Source organism: Schistocerca serialis, chromosome 12 (assembly GCF_023864345.2).
Source record: "Schistocerca serialis cubense isolate TAMUIC-IGC-003099 chromosome 12, iqSchSeri2.2, whole genome shotgun sequence".
NCBI lineage: Eukaryota > Metazoa > Arthropoda > Insecta > Orthoptera > Acrididae > Schistocerca > Schistocerca serialis.
The window spans coordinates 17,011,898-17,033,659 of record NC_064649.1 but is presented as its reverse complement, the minus strand read 5'-3'; the positions used below and the strand labels follow the sequence as shown (position 1 = coordinate 17,033,659).

At 43.4% G+C, this 21,762-nt stretch overlaps 1 protein-coding gene across 4 annotated transcripts in view; it reads left to right on the top strand.

Moving 5' to 3' along the window:
• The window catches only part of LOC126428105 (uncharacterized), an 857,744-nt gene that overhangs the window by 718,092 nt on the left and 117,890 nt on the right, over positions 1-21,762 (top strand). For all 4 annotated transcript variants that reach the window (XM_050090007.1, XM_050090006.1, XM_050090009.1 and 1 more), the window contains exons 4-5: positions 1,317-1,463; positions 8,821-8,961. In XM_050090007.1, the coding sequence (XP_049945964.1) occupies positions 1,317-1,463; positions 8,821-8,961 (288 nt within the window). The remainder of the gene's footprint in view (positions 1-1,316; positions 1,464-8,820; positions 8,962-21,762) is intronic.

Here is a 21,762-nt window from a genome sequence, read left to right as displayed (position 1 = left end):
ACCTATTAAGGTTCAGCCACAATTTTGAAATACCTCACTAAAGTTTATTGTTCAGTTATTTTCTTCTGTGTACAACTGTTGTAATTTGTGTATAGTTTATTAGTTAATGTGTCACATATTTTATCTTAGTTACATAGTCCTTACATCGCATGTACACTGAAATAATCTCTCGTGTTTTATTTATAATTGTAACATGAACATTTTTCATCTCTGTAAATGGAGACTCTCTGTTGATGAACTAGTTTAAAATCATTGATGCAACAAAATTTCACTGCACCACATACGTATGTAGATGTAACAGCCGAAGACCGGTTCGCGTAAGAAATAATAAATACTGTAGAATATTTCACCAGTCTTGTCTGTGTTCCGTTCACAACCTTTTTTTATCATCTTGTACTTTTGTATATAAGCAGATCGATTTGTTACTGAACCAGAGAAGAGTCTCTCTTATTTAAAAACGTATATTTTGCTGTGCAGCCCATACTACCCAACACTTTTCTTAAGTATTTGTAACTGTAAGTTTTAGAGAATTTTTTCTTGGTGTGTGTCGTTGCAGATAGAAATATTTTTTCACTACTTACACGAAACAAATGTACAAATAAGGGATTTAAGCAGTTACTCCTTATTTAAAAAAAAAGAAAAAGAAAAAAAAGCTTTACATCAATTTCGGTTCCAATGATGCATACTAACAGCCATGTTGCGTTGAGATTTATTGGAGCAACAACCGATATTGGGCGACCTTCTTGAAACTCACCGCTCAACGAAGCACGAGCGCAATTAAAATCCGCAAATGAGTTGTGAACGATCTTTTCTGAAAGGGAATGATAACCAAAAATTTAATGAGGTTCAAATGGTGCAGATGACTCTGAGCACTATGGGACTTAACATCTGAGGTCATCAGTCCCACAGAACTTAGAACTACTTAAACCTAACTAACCTAAGGACATCACGCACATCCATGCCCGAGGCAGGATTCGAACCTGCGACCGTAGCGGTCGCGCGGTTCCGGACTGAAGCGCCTAGAACCGCTCGGCCACTGCGGCCGGCTATTTAACGAGGGGAAAATCCTAAAAAGAAAGCACAAAACGATAATGTCAGGCGAAATTTTACTGTTTTACACTTTCTTTAAACACTCACCTTAAAACGGACTACTCGGTCACTTTAAGAGTTTCCACCATTTTTCAGTAATAAACGAAATGATGTTACACGAAAATAGTGCCTCCTAGCGCCGTTTCCCAGAAATTTAAGAAGCGGCCACAGAAGTGGCAGTGGATGTTGACAGTGGGGGAGAAGTCTTAAGCGGTGGCATGTTGCAGGTGGCGAGCTGAAGTACGGCGACCGCTGCGACGACTCCAGCCAGTGCGGCTTCGACCACGGCATCTGTGAGAAGCAGAGCGGCAAGCAGCTGTGTCTCTGCCAGCCGGACTACCCCGTCACCAACCACATCAACATGTGCGGAAAGCGTGAGTACTGCCTGCCCTGTCTGAACAGTTAGGACTCACTTTGTTAAAAGTAGGCAGTCGCCCGACTCATTTGACGCTATCCTCCATCCTTTCCTATCCTGTGCTGATCTTTCCATCTCCTTTAAGAAAAAAAAAATTGCACGTCATTTTCGACGGCGACCGAGTTTAGGTTCGTTCTGCGCATCTGACGTCACAAAACACAGTCAGCCAATGAACAGAGAACGACGTTGCCAGAGCTCGATTGCAGTGCAGAGCACGGACGAGTGTCTTCAGTTTTAGAAACGTTCATTCATAAATAAAGTAATTGAACAAAAGCAATGTCTTGATAGCAGACTTTCTTTTATAGAAAGTTTTGAAAAAGCATTCTTTATACCAATTGCTTCATATTCTTGTGGTGTGCGTACTGTAAGACCTTAGGTACACACACCATCAGATTATTTGACTTGTCGCTCTAACGAAGTAGGCGAGTGTCAGCAATACGTCTCTTGGTCTTATCGTGGCGTGTTTATCTTCTGCCGTTAGGTCAGACGATAGAAATGCCACTTGCACGCTTAGAGTAGCAGATTGACGGTGACCAACTTTAAACAGAACTTGATTAAATATTAACAAGCATAAAAATAACTTAACTTGGTTCTGGATGCTATTTGCAATTGACAGTCTGAAGTTCCTTTGGTCTTGGTACGTTAATCTTATTCTCACATATCTCTGATACTTGACAAAGTGTCTATACATTTCTCTTCATGGCTATGTACAGGAATGTGGTAATCTTATTAGGAGCAGATTGAAACTTGACTATAGACTAATACAGACCAATGCATACTAATGCAGACTAATGCAGACTGAATAATCGGAGGTCTGCACACTCGTTATAATACCTCACGCGTTCAGGTATCACTGCGCGAGTGTGATCCGCGAGGAGAAAAGGTTCTACGTTAGCAGCACTCTCATTGGCTGCGTTACATATTAATACGCGGATCGGCGGAAGCAGAATTTGGTCCGTCTCTAAGGCAGCGCCATCTCGTAGTGCGGAGACGGACGAGCGCTGCGCCTGCACTGTTGTGTTTAGCAGGGCGCACTCTAGTGGGAAAGTTGTGTACGCGCTGACTACGCGGAACTATGTACACAACAATTCTATTAATTAATTAAACCAAACAAGCAATAAGCCACCTAATTCAGGCGATAGAAAGGAAATTCATTCTCACTAACCGCTTGTTCTCAATAAAGAACAATGGCAATTGTTTATTTCCTATTGTACTTCGACGTAACGTGAGTAATTCATAGTCATACCAAGAGTGTTTGTCGGTATTTTGCGTGATTCTTAAATGTCCTCCAGTGTTTCTGTTCAACGACCAACTGTGTTAGCGTAGTGGTTAATGTGATTGGCTGCTAAGCAAGACGATCTGAGTCCAAATCTTGTTTGGTGCTTTATATTTTCTTTATTTAAAAACAATATCGAAGTGTCTTACTTCATGAATTTTATTCATTTGAATGTAATTTTTTTGAAATTTCTAGTGCCAACTAAAATCGACCATACGAAAAGTATACACTGTGGACTTCTACCTCTGCAAACTCTTCAAAATTTCGAGCAATGGTTTACTACATTTAATGCTGCACAATAACTGCGTTGAACATCGAAACAAAATTAAGTCATTTATGGGAGGAAGGTATCAGTCAAGAAGATGTGTAAACATCAAATTTTTGGGCCCAATAGTTTTTGTGACATCGAATGATAAACTGTGTCAAAGCAGTCGAAACCCCATATGTCAGCACAGGCGAGCAGTGCAGTGATTATAAAATCGCGCACAGCGCGGAATGTGGGGAGCACGTCTCTGTAGCAGCGAAAGGGTTAATGCGGCCGTGGTGGCTTTACTTCATAAACTGCGCGCTCTCCCCTAAGCGTAAGTTTGCGAATTATACTATGGGGCTGCTTCACTTGGCGCGTGCATCTGGCAACGCAGCAATCTCCCGCGTCTGGGCGGCCATGCGCGAGCCGCCATGATAAAAGAATTGAACTATAACAATGCTCATTTACGCCATCCTTAAAGCGTGCAGCAAGGAGAGCGCTAAAGTGAACGGGACAAGTCTTCTACGGTAAGATGCGCCACAAAACACTCATCGGGAGACCCAGTTGCATGCGCTGAGAGTAGCCTCTCATGGAGTCGAATGCTAAAAGGAAACAAGCAATGCTTGCTTCTCCCGTGGCCGCTGCATTATACCGTGACAATAAACAACACGAAAACAAGATGGTCACTACGAGCGAAAAAAAATGCGTGAGCACACTGCCGGAGAGAAGAAGGGTGACATTTTTTTAGAAAATAACTTCTTTTAGAGGACGAACAGTCTTTACGAAATTAACTTGGGGTCTTGTGCAACAGCACCGTCATGAGAAATTACTTCTTCTGAGAAGTGGTCAGCTACGCTAAATGTACGTTTATATGGACCGTAGTTTAGATTAGATTAGATTAGTTTTTCATTCCATAGATCCGTTCTGAGGAGATCCTCGTGGATGTGGCACATGTCATTTTTTTTTTTGAGCTGAGATAACAATACTAATAATATGAATATATACAATACATCATTTGTTTCTATTAAAAAATTCGTCAATGGAGTAGAAGGAGTTGGCCGCTAGTAAGTCTTTCAGGCTCCTTTTAAACTGATCTTTATTTGTAACTAAATTTTTTATGTTTGCTGGCAAATTATTGAAGATGAGTGTTCCCGAGTAGTGGACCCCTTTTTAACTACAGTAAGTGCTTTTAAGTCCTTGTGCAGGTCATTTGTGTTCCTGGTATTGTATGTATGAACTGAGCTGTTTGTTGGAAAAAGAGATATATTATTTAGGACAAATTTCATTAAGGAGTAAATATACTGAGAGGCAGTAGTTGGTATACCCAGTTCTTTGAAGAGGTTCCTCCATGACGTCTGTGAATTTTTTGTTGTGGTGGTCTTCAGTCCTGGGACTGGTTTGATGCAGCTCTCCATGCTACCCTATCCTGTGCAAGCTTCTTCATCTCCCAGCACTTACTGCAACCCACATCCTTCTGAATCTGCTTAGTGCATTCATCTCTTGGTCTCCCTCTACGATTTTTACCCTCCACGCTGCCTTCCAATGCTAAATTTGTGATCCCTTGATGCCTCAGAACATGTCCTACTAACCGGTCCCTTCTTTTTGTCTAGTTGTGCCACATACTCCTCTTCTCCCCAATTCTATTCAATACTTCATCATTAGTTATGTGGTCTACCCATCTAATCTTCAGCATTCTTCTGTAGTCCCACATTTCGAAAGCTTCTATTCTCTTCTTGTCCACACTATTTATCGTCTCCACACTTTCACTTCCATACATGGCTACACTCCATACAAATACTTTCAGATACGACTTCCTGACACTTAAATCTACACTCGATGTGAACAAATTTCTCTTCTTCAGAAACGCTTTCCTTCCCATTGCCAGTCTACATTTTATATCTTCTCTACTTCGACCATCATCAGTTATTTTACTCCCCAAATATACAGTAAAGCTGCATGGCCTCAGGAAAAATTACGGCCGTAGTTTCCCCTTGCTTTCAGCCATTCGCAGTACACTCCACAAATAATACGTATTACAAGCTTTTGGACTCTGAAAACTTTTGTTTGTCTTGAAGAGTTACCCCAAAATATTATACCATATGACATTATGGAATGGAAGTAGGCAAAGTATGCAAGCTTTTTCATTTTTATGTCGCCTATGTCAGCTAACACTCGAATTGCAAATACAGATTTGTTAAGGCGTTTCTGCACTTCTGTGGTGTGCTCCTCCCAATTAAATTTATTATCAAGTTGTAATCCCAGGAATTTAAGACTCTCAACCCCTTCTATCTGCTCTTCTTCATACTTTATGCATATGCTGAGTGGAGACCTCTTACAGGTTCTGAACTGCATATAGTGAGTCTTTTCGAAATTTAATGTCAGTGAGTTGGCTTTAAAGCATTTATTAATATCCACAAAAATATCATTAGCAGAACTACACTCGACACACTATTTATTGCAATACTTGTGTCATCTGCAAACAAAACGAACTCTGCTTCTGGCAGTGTAACTGATGAGAGATCATTAATGTACACAAGAAAAAGCAATGGCCCTAAGATGGAGCCTTGTGGGACACCACATGTAATTTCTTCCCATTCTGATGATGAGTGATGACTTAAATCACTATTCGCACGGACTGAGGTCTGGGGACCTGGGAGGCCAAGCATGACGAAAGTGGCGGCTGAGCACACGATCATCACCAAAGGACACGCGCAAGAGATCTTTCACGCGTCTAGCAATATGGGGTGGAGCGCCATCCTGCATAAACACCGTAGGTTCCAGCAGGTGTTTATCAGCCAGGCTGGGGTTGATGCGATTCCGTAACATATCGGCGTACCTCTCACGGTAGCAGTACCTGTCACGGTGGCAGTTACGAAACCAGAATCGCGCATTTCCTCGAAGAAAAAAGGCCCGATAACGGTAGATGTGGTAAATCCAACCCATACCGTGACTTTCTCGTCGTGCAATTGAGTTTCCACGACAGTTCTAGGATTTTCGGTAGCCCAAATTCGTTTTGCTGTCCAGCTCCATCTGTCGGGCATTTTATTAACTTTGCTTTTTTTTTTTTTTTTTTTTGTTCTAGTAAAACCCCATGTCATTCCAATCATGTGTGTAAATTTTTACCTGTCTACATTATTCCGTGGTTTATTACGTTTCCAAATTTATACTGACTTTTTGATCACCCGGTACATGTCTCTCTGCCGTTGTCTCTCCTCCGCCACTGGCACTTTCTCCTGTTTGTCTCTCCCAGTGTAGCTGCATTCATCGGTTTCAGTCGCTCTTCCTTACCACTGCCTTCTTCTCTGACGCTTTCACTGTCTCTCTGTCCCACTCCCATTGCCTTTTCCCATTCTTTTTCTCTTACATTGCCACTTTCTCTTTCTTTCTCGCTCGCAATCTGTTGTCTTTTTCTTCAACCACCACTGTCCCCTCTCCACACATGTCCTTGGGGATGGTTTTCTCGCGGTTTTGAGCGCTAGACCAGGAAACTAACACATGGGTGTAGAAAATGGGGGAAATTTAGTGAATTAATATGTCAAATATCCGCCTCAGTTGCGAAAGACCAGAAAAATTTCGCAACTGAGGCAGATTTTTGACATATTATGCTATCACAGTTGCTGACAGTCCTGCAACATGTTAAAAATTCTTAAAGTTAGCGAACTTTTTTCGAGCTAAAGTACGCCGATCTGCGGGGAGTAGACCCCCAGGCCTATGTATGGTCTCGACACATCTCTTTTCCATTTCCACTGTCTCCTCCTCTTTTGCTCCCACTACTTCTATCTCCATCCATGTTTCTTTCTCTTTTACTACCACTGTCTCTCACTGACTGTCAGTAACTCGTCTCTCTTCGGCTCCCACTGCTATTATCTTCCTCCATTTTTCTTTCTCTTTCTCTTCCACTTCCTCTCCCCCGCCATCACTATTTCCTCTCTCTTTCCCGCCCACTGTCACTGTCTCGTCTCTCTCCCACCGTCCCACTGCTTATATAAAATGAATTCTCTCGGTCTGGAAAGTTTTGACAGTTTATTTATAAACTTCCACACCTTTACATACTGTGACACATATAAACAACAAGGAAGTATGCACAATATAAGACTGCCACAAAATCGACTCTGATACAAAGCAAATTCACTTTACACTACTTTACATAAACATGCACAACAATTTGAAGCTACATCTATAGATGTCAAAAGATTGGTATGTTTAATTTGCGAGTACAATGAATTTCGGATGGTCAAGACATTTGTCGGGATGGTTCCTTTGAAAGGGCACGGCCGATTTCCTTCCCCATCCTTCCCTAATCCGTCTCTAATGACCTCGTTGCCGATGGGACGTTAAACACTAATCTTCTGCCTCTCAGCAACTTGGACGCATGAGCTATTAAGCTGATTGTCCGATAATTCTTGCAATCTTGGGAATTATGTGAATGATGTTTTTCCGACAGTCAGATAGTACTTCGCCAAACTCTTTTTCATTCTACTCACCAAAGTGAATAGTTGTTTTGTTGCCACGTTCCCTCAATGATTTTAGAAATTCCGATGCACTGTTACCATCCCTTTTGCCTAATTTGATTTTAAGTCTTCCAGAGGTCTTTTAAATTCTAATACTGGATCCCCCATCTCTTCCATATCGATTCCTGTTTCTTCTCCTATCACGTCATCAGCCAAGTGTTTGCAGAATGAGATTTTCACTCTGCAGCGGAGAGTGCGCTGATATGAAACTTCCTAGCAGATTAAAACTGTGTGCCGGACCGAGACTAGAACTCGGGACCTTTGCCTTTCGCGGGCAAGTGCTCTACCAACTAAGCTACTCAAGCACGACTCACACCCCGTCCTCACAGCTTCACTTCTGCCAGTATCTCGTCTCCTACATTCCAAACTTTACAGAAGCTCTCCTGCGAACCCTGCAGAACTAGCACTCCTGAAAGAAACGATATTGCGGAGACATGGCTCAGCTACAGCCTGGGGGGATGTTTCCAGAAAGAGATTTTCACTCTGCAGCGGAGTGTGCGCTGATATGAAACTTCCTGGCAGATTAAAACTGTGTGCCGGACCGATACTAGAACTCGGGACCTTTGCCTTTCGCGGGCAAGTGCTCTACCAACTGAGCTACCCAAGCACGACTCACGACCCGTCCTCACAGCTTTACTTCTGCCAGTACCTCGTCTCCTATCTTCCAAATTTTACAGAAGCTCTGCTGCCCGCGAAAGGCAAAGGTCCCGAGTTCGAGTGTCGGTCCGGCACACAGTTTTAATCTGCCATGAAGTTTCATATCAGCGCACACTCCGCTGCAGAGTGAAAATCTCTTTCTGGAAACATCCCCCAGCCTGTAGCTAAGCCATGTCTCCGCAATATCGTTTCTTTCAGGAGTGCTAGTTCTGCAGGGTTCGCAGGAGAGCTTCTGTAAAGTTTGGAAGGTAGGAGACGAGGTACTGGCAGATGTAAAGGTGTGAGGACGGGGCGTGAGTCGTGCTTGGGTAGCTCAGTTGGTAGAGCACTTGCCCGCGAAAGGCAAAGGTCCCGAGTTCGAGTCTCGGTCCGGCACACAGTTTTAATCTTCCGGGAAGTTTCAAGTCTTTGCAGTCTTTCCACCTACCCACTTAATGCTCAAATACGCCCGCCGTGCACACAGTAGTCACCAGCCCGGCTAATGTCTCTTTTTCCCAGTCCGCTAGAGAGGAGCAAGCACACCCCCTTCTGACCCTCCGCACCTCCTGACAGTCGAAAGAACCCGTGTGATTCGTGGCAGTTACCCTTCGCAGCGCCGTGTTTACGGGCTGCCCACGTGTTGCAGCGGCCAAGATCAACGAGACGTGCGAGTTCTCGGAGCAGTGCGAGCGCACCACCGAGAAGACGGAGTGCCGCGACGGCCGCTGCGTCTGCCTCTTCCAGATGGGCGCGCTCTACAAGAACGACGGCTCCGTCGAATGCGTCGGTGAGTACCGCCACGCCGGCAGCACACGTTCTAGTATGATAAAATAAAAAATAAAAACAAATAAGTTAAATATACTTGGATCGGCCGTGCTTCCCCACGCCGTGACTTCCTCCCCGGACCTGCGCCTGCCCCAGTTGCAGCAGACCACACTTACGTGCACCTGATGCAGCCGGAAAATTTGACTCGCAACTCTCACTCGGCAGGATTGGAAAACTACACACCACGTTGCAGAATTAAAGGTTCGTTACTCCTTTACCACAGTTACGAGGAATATAAATTTGACTTCTTCAGAAGGAAAGTGGACCTATTGAACATCTTAATACACACACACACACACTGAAGAGCCAAAGAAACAGGTACACCTGCCTAATATCGTGTAGGGCCATCGCGAGCACGCAGAAGTGCCGCTACACGCCGTAGCATGGACTCGACTAATGTCTGAAGTCGTGCTGGAGGAAATTAACGCCATAAATCCTGCAGGGTTCTCCATAAATCCGTAAGAGCACTAAGGGTTGGAGGTCTCTTCTAAACAGCACCTAACCGTCAATTAGGGCGGTTCACAAACAACAACTAAAGTACACATGGCATCCCAAAAACGTTATCGTGGAAGTAGGGGCCAGGAGGTGCTGGTGAAATAACACACACTGCTAAGGATATCTTTGTATTTTAAAAGGCTTTCTCAATAATATATATATATATATATACATACAGGGTGAGTCACCTAACGTTACCGCTGGATATATTTCGTAAACCACATCAAATACTGACGAACCGATTCCACAGACCGAACGTGAGGAGAGGGGCTAGTGTAATTGTTTAATACAAACCATACAAAAATGCACGGAAGTATGTTTTTTTAACACAAACCTACGTTTTTTTAAATGGAAACCCGTTAGTTTTGATAGCACATCTGAACATATAAAAAAAATACGTAATCAGTGCCGTTTGTTGCATTGTAAAATGTTAATTACATCCGGAGATATTGTAACCTAAAGTTGACCCTTGAGTACCACTCCTCCGCTGTTCGATCGTGTCTATCGGAGAGCACCGAATTACGCAGGGATCCAAAGGGAACGGTGATGGACCTTAGGTACAGAAGAGACTGGAACAGCACATTACGTCCACATGCTAACACCTTTTTATTGGTCTTTTTCACTGACGCACATGTACATTACCATGAGGGGTGAGGAACACGTACACACGTGGTTTCCGTTTTCAATTACGGAGTGGAATAGAGTGTGTCCCGACATGTGGTGGCCATCATTTGCTGCACACAATTGCAATCTCTGGCGTAATGAATGTCGTACACACCGCAGTACATCTGGTGTAATGTCGCCGCAGGCTGCCACAATACGTTGTTTCATATCCTCTGGGGTTGTAGGCACATCACGGTACACTTTCTCCTTTAACGTACCCCACAGAAAGAAGTCCAGAGGTGTAAGACCAGGAGAACGGGCTGGCCAATTAATGCGTCCTCCACGTCCTATGAAACGCCCGTCGAACATCCTGTCAAGGGTCAGCCTAGTGTTAATTGCGGAATGTGCAGGTGCACCATCATCCTGATACCACGTTTCCAGTGGGACATTTTCGAGCAACGTTGGCAGATCATTCTGTAGAAACGCGATGTATGTTGCAGCTGTTGGGGCCCCTGCAGTGAAGTGAGGACCAGTGAGGTGGTCGCCAATGATTCCGCACTATACATTTACAATCCACGGTCGCTGTCGCTCTACCTGTCTGAGCCAGCGAGGATTGTCCACGGACCAGTAATGCATGTTCCGTAGATTCACTGCCCCGTGGTTTGTGAAACCCGCTTCATCGGTAAACAGGTAGAACTGCAACGCATTCTCCGTTAATGCCCATTGACAGAATTGCACTCGATGATTAAAGTCATCACCATGTAATTGCTGATGTAGCGACACATGAAACAGGTGAAAGCGGTGACGATGCAGTATGCGCATGACACTACTTTGACTCAGTCCACCGGCTCTCGCAATGTCCCGTGTCCTCATGTGTGGGTTCATGGCAACAGCAGCTAACACACCAACTGCACCCGCTTCTCCTGTGACGGGCCTGTTACGGACCCGTTTGCGTGCTACGACCATACCTGTTGCATACAGTTGGCGGTAGATGTTTTGCAATGTGCGGCACGTTGGATGCTCTCTTTCCGGGTACCGTTCTGCATACACCCTGCAGGCTTCAGCTGCATTTCATCGACACTCGCCATAGATGACTATCATCTCCGCCTTTTCAGAGTTCGAATACACCATGGTCACAGTTCCTAAAACACTACAGTATCACAGACGTCTGGTAACACGGTGTACTACAGTTGGTCTGCGTGCGGAGACGAATGCAGAATAACAATAGCAGCAAGCGCTACATGCGGACACTGCGACAGCTAGACCAAACCACAACAGTGCACTACAGCCACACTCGTAAACACGGTCGTCATCGTAAACATGTCCCTGCAGATGCTGCTCGCCGACCGTGGCCCGTGTTTGTTACAACACGCAACTGAACGTTGGAGGTTTCAAGCGTCAACTTTAGGTTACAATATCTCCGGATGTAATTAACATTTTATAATGCAACAAACGGCACTGATTACGTATTTTTTTATATGTTCAGATGTGCTAACAAAACTAACGTGGTTCCATTTAAAAAAACGTAGGTTTGTGTTAAAAAACATACTTCCGTGCATTTTTGTAAGGTTTGTATTAAGCAGTTACACTAGCCCCTCTCCTCACGTTCGGTCTGTGGAATCGGTTCGTCAGTATTTGATGTGGTTTACGAAATACATCCAGCGGTAACGTTAGGTGACTCGCCCTGTATATATAGGGTGTTACAAAGGGGTACGGCCAAACAGGAAACATTCCTCACACAGAAATGAAGAAAAGATGTTATGTGGACATGTGTCCGGAAACGCTTAATTTCCATGTTAGAGCTGATTTTAGTTTCGTCAGTATGTACTGTACTTCCTCGATTCACCGCCAGTTGGCCCAATTGAAGGAAGATAATGTTGACTACCGTGCTTGTGTTGACATGCGACTCATTGCTCTACAGTACTAGCATCAAGCACATCAGTACGTAGCATCAACAGTATAGTGTTCATCACGAACGTGGTTTCGCAGTCAGTGCAATGTTTACAAATGCGGAGTTGGCAGATGCCCATTTGATGTATGGATTAGCACGGGGCAATAGCCGTGGCGCGGTACGTTTGTATCGAGACAGATTTCCAGAACGAAGGCGTCCCGACAGGAAGACGTTCGAAGCAACTGATCGGCGTCTTAGGGAGCACGGAACATTCCAGCCTATGACTCGCGACTGGGGAAGACCTAGAACGACGAGGACACCTGCAATGGACGAGGAAATTCTTCGTGCAGTTGACGATAACCCTAATGTCAGCGTCAGAGAAGTTGCTGCTGTACAAGATAACGCTGACCACGTCACTGTATGGAGAGTGCTACTGGAGAACCAGTTGTTTCCGTACCATGTACAGCGTGTGCAGGCACTATCAGCAGCTGATTGGCCTCCACGGGTACACTTCTGCGAATAGTTCATCCAACAATGTGGCAATCCTCATTTCAGTGCAAATGTTCTCTTTACGGATGAGGCTTCATTCCAACGTGATCAAATTGTAAATTTTCACAATCAACATGTGTGGGCTGACGAGAATCCGCACGCAATTCTGCAATCACGTCATCAACACAGATTTTCTGTGAACGTTTGCGCAGGTATTGTTAGTGATGTCTCGATTGGGCCCCATGTTCTTCCACCTACGCTCAATGCAGCACGTTATCATGATTTCATACGGGATACTCTACATGTGCTGCTAGAACATGTACCTTTACAAGTACGACACAACAGGTGGTTCATGCACGATGGAGCTCCTGCACATTTCAATCGAAGTGTTCGTACGCTTCTCAACAACAGATTCGGTGACCGATGGATTGGTAGAGGCGGACCAATTCTGTGGCCTCTACCCTCTCCTGACCTCAACCCTCTTGACTTTCATTTATGGGGGCATTTGAAAGCTCTTGTCTACGCAACCCCGGTACCAAATGTAGAGACTCTTCGTGCTCGTATTGTGGACGGCTGTGATACAATACGCCATTCTCCAGGGCTGCATCAGCGCATCAGGGATTCCATGCGACGATGAGTGGATGCATGTATCCTCGCTAACGGAGGACATTTTGAACATTTCCTGTAACAAAGTGTTTGAAGTCACGCTGGTGCGTTCTGTTGCTGTGTGTTTCCATTCCATGATTAATGTGATTTGAAGAGAAGTAATAAAATGGGCTCTAACATGGAAAGTAAGCGTTTCCGGACACATGTCCACATAACATATTTTCTTTCTTTGTGTGTGAGGAAAGTTTCCTGAAAGTTTGGCCGTACCTTTTTGTAACACCCTGTATGTACATATTGCGTTTCGTACTAGAATGTCGTGTTCCCAGTTGGGCACAGCTTTGCCACAGGAAACACGAAAGCGGTCGAAGACGTCCGTCTTCTGGTCGCCTCCTGTCAGAAGGAGGCTAGTTTTTGATTACGCAAAGGCTTCTATTATTTGGAAAAGAACAACCCGGATTTCTTTACGTAATCAGTATGAAATTTATAATCACCTAAGGGACCTTTAACAATGAACTATAAAAAAAATTGCATTTGCAAATGAAATCATTAATAAATGGGGCAGCTATGAGTTGTATAGAAGACAAGGAGCGGCCTTCTGTCTACGACCAGGATGCCGCAATATTCTCTGCTGTACTAATGGCTGTTTTGCATTTATAAAATAATATGGCATGGAGGTAAAAACAATATAAAGGAAAAGAATAGAATAAAAAATCTGGTAAACACTAAATAGGCCTATATTCAAACAATGCTCACAAGCAATTAGGGGTTATTTATAAACAGTATAACTTACATGAGTACTTTTCTAACAGTATGGTGCGATCAGATTTCAGCCTGCCCTGTGCTGTCTCCTTGGTTCACGTTTTTGTCACAAATTACAGTAATTACTTTTCTGCTTCCTTCAAGACAATTCTTGCACCGTTCAACACCGTCATCACAATAACTCGCCGGTTTACAGTTTCGAACATAAATTACTTGAATTTTATTAATTAATAATGTTGTCTGCACGCTGGCAAGACCGCTCACTTCTATGGCTTAAAGACGACCTTCTTTACGCTTTCACATTACAAGCAGAAGTACGATAGAATCTGAAGATCTACAAAAGTTTATACTGTCACCTTTTACTTAGATCGAAGCGCAACGTTCAGTTCAGCTTCTGTTAAAATGTTTCTTTGACTGCGCAATCGATGTATTAGCGTCCGCGCTAGATGCGCATCTTTACAGTTCCGTAAATTATATAAAACAAATGTCTTTCAAAGAATAGGTCTCATAAGTTGATCGTTTAATATACAGATAGGTGAATGCCTTTCCCAGGGTACTCACAGCTTTCATATGACGGAAATCCCAATAATATTACAACGTGCAGGGTGAGTCAGGACGAAGGCTACATGCTCTGAGGGGTTATATTATTGGCGAGTGGCGAACCTTTACAAAAAAGAAAAAGAAAAAATAAAAAAAAATTTAAGAAACCTTCTAATCCACGTATGCCCTTTTCTTAACCGGATCCGACATACAACTGCTTGAAAATAACAGGCATCGGCCGTGCTGAAACTACATATGACGTCGTGGTGCCCAAGGAGTATATTCCAAATATTTTGGTAACACGCTGTGAAGGAAATCAAGATACCGCAGTCCATTACGATGGTTACCTAAAACAATCGGAGTGACGAGTTCGTCATTAATAATTACGCACCAAACGTTCACTGAGAAACATCGTTGAAAATTTGTTTTCACAGTGGGGTGTAGAGTTTCACGTGTTCTTGACGCCGCTCCGTGTAAATGCTGACTCATCAGTGAACCGAAAACGTGGAATACAACATTCCGTACCAGTGAACTCTGAACAGCAACATATCAGCTGTCTACAAGGGCTGAGAAATTCCTTGCAGTTGACAACGGACTTTTTGATCATACTTTGTGAGAAAATGTACACAACTAAACAAAACATTAGATCACCTGCCTTTCTCCTGCCGCCCATTCTTTTCATTAGTTTGCTCGGAAATCGTTAAGAACGGGACATACGTTCACATTACGTTTTGTGTTCAGAATCTCTAACAGCATCCCGCTGACTCACCCTGTATGTTCCTTCAGTAATGGCTTCTCAGCACTACGGTCTTAAAATATAAAAATTTGGTTACTTAATGTACAGGGTGTGTCACAAAAGTTTGGAAAATTATTTTTTAAAGATGTTCATTGTCTTTTAACGCATAAAACCGTAAAAATCTTGCAAAACATAAGGACGATAGTTATTTTCGAATGACGTGCCTCTGCTCGATGAAACTTGGACTATACATAGAAAGAACTGAAAGAACACGTCAGGAGACGAACACATACGACACTTTTACTCAAAGAAAATAATTAGACTGAACTCACCGCCATTCACGATGGTCCCCTGGACATTACAAGCAGCGGGACATAGTTGTGTGATCACCACGGGTTAGCAATGCATGCTCTGTAAAGTGCTCCCATGCTAACCACATGACTGGTAAGAAGTTCTGAGGCAGGGCGTTCCATTCCCCAAACAGCTCGGCTGACAACTCGGTACGGTCGTTGGTGAATGTGGACCTGGTGCAGAACCACTCCCCAACGCACCCCACAGCTGCTGTACGGGATTTAAGTCAGGAGCGAGGACAAGCCAGTCCATTCGTCCAACATTCCAGAAGCTCCACCTGCGTCGTTAGATGCAGTCGCGCATTCTCATTCATAAAAAGCAAGTCAGGGCCGAATGCACCCCTGGAAAGACGCACACGGGGAAGTAGTACAGTGTCGTGATAACGATCTACATCTACACCCATACTCCGCAAGCCACCTGACGGTGTGTGGCGGAGGGTACCTTGAGTACCTCTATCGGTTCTCCCTTCTATTCCAGTCTCGGATTGTCGGTATGCCTCTGTGTGGGCTCTAATCTCTCTGATTTTATCCTCATGGTCTCTTCGCGAGATATACGTAGCAGGGAGCAATATACTGCTTGACTCCTCGGTGAAGGTATGTTCTCGAAACTTCAACAAAAGCCCGTACCGAGCTACTGAGCGTCTCTCCTGCAGAGTCTTCCACTGGAGTTTATGTATCATCGCCGTAACGCTTTCGCGATTACTAAATGATCCTGTAACGAAGCGCGCTGCTCTGCGTTGGATCTTCTCTATCTCTTCTGTCAACCCTATCTGGTACGGATCCCACACTGCTGAGCAGTATTCAAGCAGTGGGCGAACAAGCGTACTGTAACCTACTTCCTTTGTTTTCGGCTTGCATTTCCTTAGGATCCTTCCAATGAATCTCAGTCTGGCATTTGCTTTATCGACGATCAACTTTATATGATCATTCCATTTTAAATCACTCCTAATGCGTACTCCCAGATAATTTATGGAATTAACTGCTTCCAGTTGCTGACCTGCTATATTGTAGCTAAATGACAAGGGATCTTTCTTTCTATGTATTCGCAACACATAACACTTGTCTACATTGAGATTCAATTGCCATTCCCTACACCATGCGTGAATTCGCTGCAGATCCTCCTGCATTTCAGTACAATTTTCCATTGTCACAACCTCTCGATATATCACAGCATTATCCGCAAAAAGCCTCAGTGACCAGTTAGCGAACTGTGTTCAGTGACCTAGAGATCAGTACGCACACGCAATATTATCCTTCTACACGCTGTAACACTGGACCACCAAAACGACCATGTGCGACAGTTCTGAACGTAACCTTGTATGGCGGGAGGTGGTAACAATTAATACACCCACAAACATTTTCGAACATTATCGTTTTGGTGGTCCGGGTACTTGGGTGTGGAGAGGCTTTATGTTGCATCGACGTACTGAGCTCCGGACCTTTCAACACGATTCGCTGACCAGTCGGCGTTGTTGTGATACTGTACTCAAGCCCGTGTGCCTCTTGTCATTCGAAACGGACTTCATTTTTTTTTATCGATGACAGTGCGAGGCAGCATCGATCAGCGCAGGTGGTGGAGCTTGTAAGTAGGCTGTTTAGGTTTTTATGTTGGTAACGCCACGTAGCGCTCTATATGAAAATCACTGACTGTGCTGTGTGCAGCCTGTAGCTGGTTTCAATTGTTGAAATTTGCTATTGTAGTGTTGGGCAGTTGGCTGTTAACAGCGCGTAGCGTTGCGCAGTTGGAGGTGAGCCGCCAGCAGTGGTGGATGTGGGGAGAGAGATGGCGGATGATCTGGACGTGTGTTCATCAGAGACAGTAAATTTGTAAGACTGGATCCCATGAACTGATATATATACTATGACTTTTGAACACTATTAAGGTAAAGACATTGTTTGTTCTTTATCAAAATCTTTCATTTGCTAACTATGCCTATCAGTAGTTAGTGACTTCAGTAGTTAGTGACTTCAGTAGCTAGAATCTTTTATTTAGCTGCCAGTAGTTCAAGTAACGAAGATTTTTGTGAGGTAAGTGATTTGTGAAAGGTATAGGTTAATATTAGTCAGGGCCATTCTTTTGTAGGGATTATTGAAAGTCAGATTGCGTTGCGCTAAAAATATTGTGTGTCAGTTTAGTGTTGCTCAGAATAAGTAAGAGAGTAATGTCTGAGTACGTTCAGTTTTGCTCAGCTGTTTGAAAAGCAAATAATGTAAGAGGTTTATCAGCACAGTCATTCATAAATTTTTCTAAGGGGACGTTTCAAGGTCGTGGGACGAGAGGATATTCGGCGAATAGACTGGTCTTTCCATCCCCCCCCCCCCCCCCTTCTCCACAGCTTCCCGACTTAAATCCCATCAAGCGCTTGAGGGATGCGTTTGGGAGACGTACTGTATCACGACCACAAGGACCAATGACGATCCAGCAGTTGTCAACCGCGGAGGTGGAGGAATCGAACGGCCATCACAAAGACTCCCCACCAGCCTTGTGGCCAACGCAGAAGCGCACTGCACACCATGCATTGTCGTCCGTGGTGATACATACTGTATTATAAGGCCCATGCCCCGCATTTTGTAATGCCCATGACACCATAATGAATCGTGGTACTTCCGTCAGTAAGTTTTGCTTACTCGTGTATTTCAAAGTGAGCCGCAGCCCTGACCGAATGCAGAATTAAAGTTGGTCACATGACTAGTTATAGCCAAGCTGCAGTTGTTACCACGCAGTGTAAGCACAGATAGCTATTGCTGTAACGTTACATAAAACTTACTATCAAAATGCTCGTGATGTGCAGAAAGTAAATGTCCTACGTTAAACTATTTTAGAGCCGTCACTGTTAAAATAATAAGGGCAGAAACATTAGATTGTCAGATAAATGTTACTTATCTTCCTATGGCTGTCTCGTTATTTAGGATGTCGGTTCCTGTTTATGCTTTCCAGTTAATAGGTCAAAGATTTACGTTTCAGTAAAAGTCGCTGGTATAATGTTGCTTTTTAACATCATCAGTATTTATTCATAAATACTTGAGACCTTGTGTTGAAATGTTGCTCAATGCATTTACTTAACAAGTAAATGTATTGTACAACATTTCAACACGAAACAAAGAACTTCGTGATTACATTGATCAACCTCTACAGTAACTGAAACTACTATGGTGCGTTTGGTGCCTAAAATTTCTATAACTGTCCTTCTAGAATAGGATGTAGTTCAAATGAATTTTATTGTGCCTGTCTTAATTGAAATTGCTTTTCAGGTATAATTTGCATAATGTTTTCTGGAAATAACTATTTATGTAAGGATTTATGTGCCTAATAATTAATAATGAAGGTTGCAAATTTTGACACTATAAAAAGCGTAATTCTCGATTAAACTGTTGACAGTAAAATTAGAAACATTAGAGATGAAAACATAAATTTTGTTTACATGTAAACTAAAGCATAATAATATTAGTTTCACCGTAAAGTGGTTTTTTATTCATTTAAATTAACAATTGTGATTATTAATGTTCATGGCTCAAGATCGATGTTGCTAAATGGGTCGATATGAAAAATTAAATTATATTATTAGATTTTTGATGAACAATTGTATGTAAAATCATCTTCAGATGTGGTATATATAATGTAAGTACAAAAATTAACTCAAATCAGCCCCAAATTTATATGGAACCGAACATTTCAATTGAAGTACGAAAGTTCTGAGGAGACAAGATACATCACACTGCGCAGAATGCTTTTAGCGTGGCAGCCGCGACGTGTTGCTGTTAATGCCATTAAAGTTACTGGCGATGAGAAGCCAAAGGAATGAGAGTATAGACACAGAAAGATCTCGGAACGGAGAAGCAAAAAAAGTTGAGTGAGTGGACGTTGGCTAAAGTAGGGCAAGAGGGACACGATGATGGGTATGGTAGGAGTCAAGTATGTCTCAAAGAAGAACAAGCAATCCGCGCACAATAAATATCCCGCTGACGATAAAAATATAAGTGTCTTACACATAAATGTCTGCAACATATCAACAATACAAAGAAACCCCAGATATGCAAATACTACAGGTTCTTTACCGCACAGAACTGGAGCTCTAGGTCATCAAGGAAACAACAGCGACAGTTATTCTGCCTAAGGGATTTGCGACGTTATGAAGGAATTCAGTGACAGTACTTCGTACAGAAATTAAAAAGTAACAGTCAAGGTCATAAATGTAGACAATGTAGTCTATGGAGAGCAGCGACCTGATGCTATATTTAAGTTAAAGTGAGCGGTCGAGATCGCAATAATATTTGTTTATTCACTGGTTTCGGCTTCTGTAAATGCCATCTTCAGAATTTTTTGCCCCCTATGGATAGTGCTGGCGGCTCTTCGAGTGTACGATCGTGGTGTCGCGAGAAAACCAGAGAGCCGCCGCCAACAGCCACAGGGGGCCAAAAATTCTGAAGGTGGCATTTACATAACCGGAAACCAGTGAATAAACAAATATTATTGCTATCTTCACTGTTCATTTTAACGTAAATGTCATTCAAGATCCTACATTTGTTTCACACTGCCCGACAAAAAATGTGTGCATTAAATGAACTCGCAATTGCGAATAAGGACAACCATCAGCTGTAGAATGGAATGACAACAGTGAAAACTGGTGCCGGACCGGTACTCCAACCCGGATTTTCCGCCTATCGCGTGCGGTCGCCATACCATTTCGCTATCCGAACATCGGTTCATGGCCGCATCAAACTGCCATATGTCGTCAGTCATGCGTCAACGGCCTGTACTAGTACATCCATTATGTACAGGGTGATTCAAAAAGAATACCACAACTTTAGGAATTTAAAACTCTGCAACGACAAAAGGCAGAGCTAAGCACTATCTGTCGGCGAATTAAGGGAGCTATAAAGTTTCATTTAGTTGTACATTTGTTCGCTTGAGGCGCTGTTGACTAGGCGTCAGCGTCAGTTGATGCTAAGATGGCGACCGCTCAACAGAAAGCTTTTTGTGTTATTGAGTACGGCAGAAGTGAATCGACGACAGTTGTTCAGCGTGCATTTCGAACGAAGTATGGTGTTAAACCTCCTGATAGGTGGTGTATTAAACGTTGGTATAAACAGTTTACACAGAATGGGTGTTTGTGCAAAGGGAAAAGTTCTGGACGGCCGAGAACGAGTGATGAAAATGTAGCACTCATCCAGCAAGCATTTGTACGCAGCCCAGGAAAATCGACTCGCAGAGCTAGCAGAGAGCTGCAAATTCCACAATCAACTGTATGGAGAGTCCTACGAAAAAGGTTAGTTATGAAACCTTATCGTCTGAAATTGGTTCAAGCACTGTCTGCAGCTTATAAGATTAAAAGAATCGATTTCTGTGATTTTATCCTTGCTCTAATGGAAACAGATGAATCTTTCGTTTCAAAGATTGTGTTTAGTGATGAAGCAACTTTCCACACTAATGGGAAAGTCAACCGTCACAATGTCTGTATATGGGGCACTGAGAATCCGCGGGAAACAACTCAGTATGAACGTGACTCGCCTAAGGTGAACGTTTTCTGTGCCATTTCAGCCAATAAAGTTTTTGGTCCCTTTTTCTTCGAAGGTGCTACTGTAACTGGACTACAGTATCTGCAGATGTTAGAGAATTGGCTGTTCCCTCAGCTCGAACAAGAAGCACAACAATTCATATTTCAGCAGGATGGAGCGCCACCACATTGGCACTTATCTGTCCGTAACTACTTGAACGTCAACTACCCGAGGCGATGGATCGGCCGCCAGGCAGCCCGTGACAGAGCACTTCATCACTGGCCTCCAAGAAGCCCTGATCTTACTCCCTGCGATTTTTTCTTATGGGGGTATGTTAAGGATATGGTGTTTCGGCCACCTCTCCCAGCCACCATTGATGATTTGAAACGAGAAATAACAGCAGCTATCCAAACTGTTACGCCTGATATGCTACAGAGAGTGTGGAATGAGTTGGAGTATCGGGTTGATATTGCTCGAGTGTGGAGGGGGCCATATTGAACATCTCTGAACTTGTTTTTGAGTGAAAAAAACCTTTTTAAATACTCTTTGTAATGATGTATAACAGAAGGTTATATTATGTTTCTTTCATTAAATACACATTTTTATAGTTGTGGTATTCTTTTTGAATCACCCTGTATATTCCAGTACAGATCAGGAGTTGCACTCGCCACAGTGCCTGTTCCTTTGGACATGCATGCATACATGCGTTGTAGACCGAGCGAAGTGAAGCAGTGGTTAGCACACTGGACTCGCATTCGGGAGGACGACGGTTCAATCCCGCGTCCGGCCATCCTGATT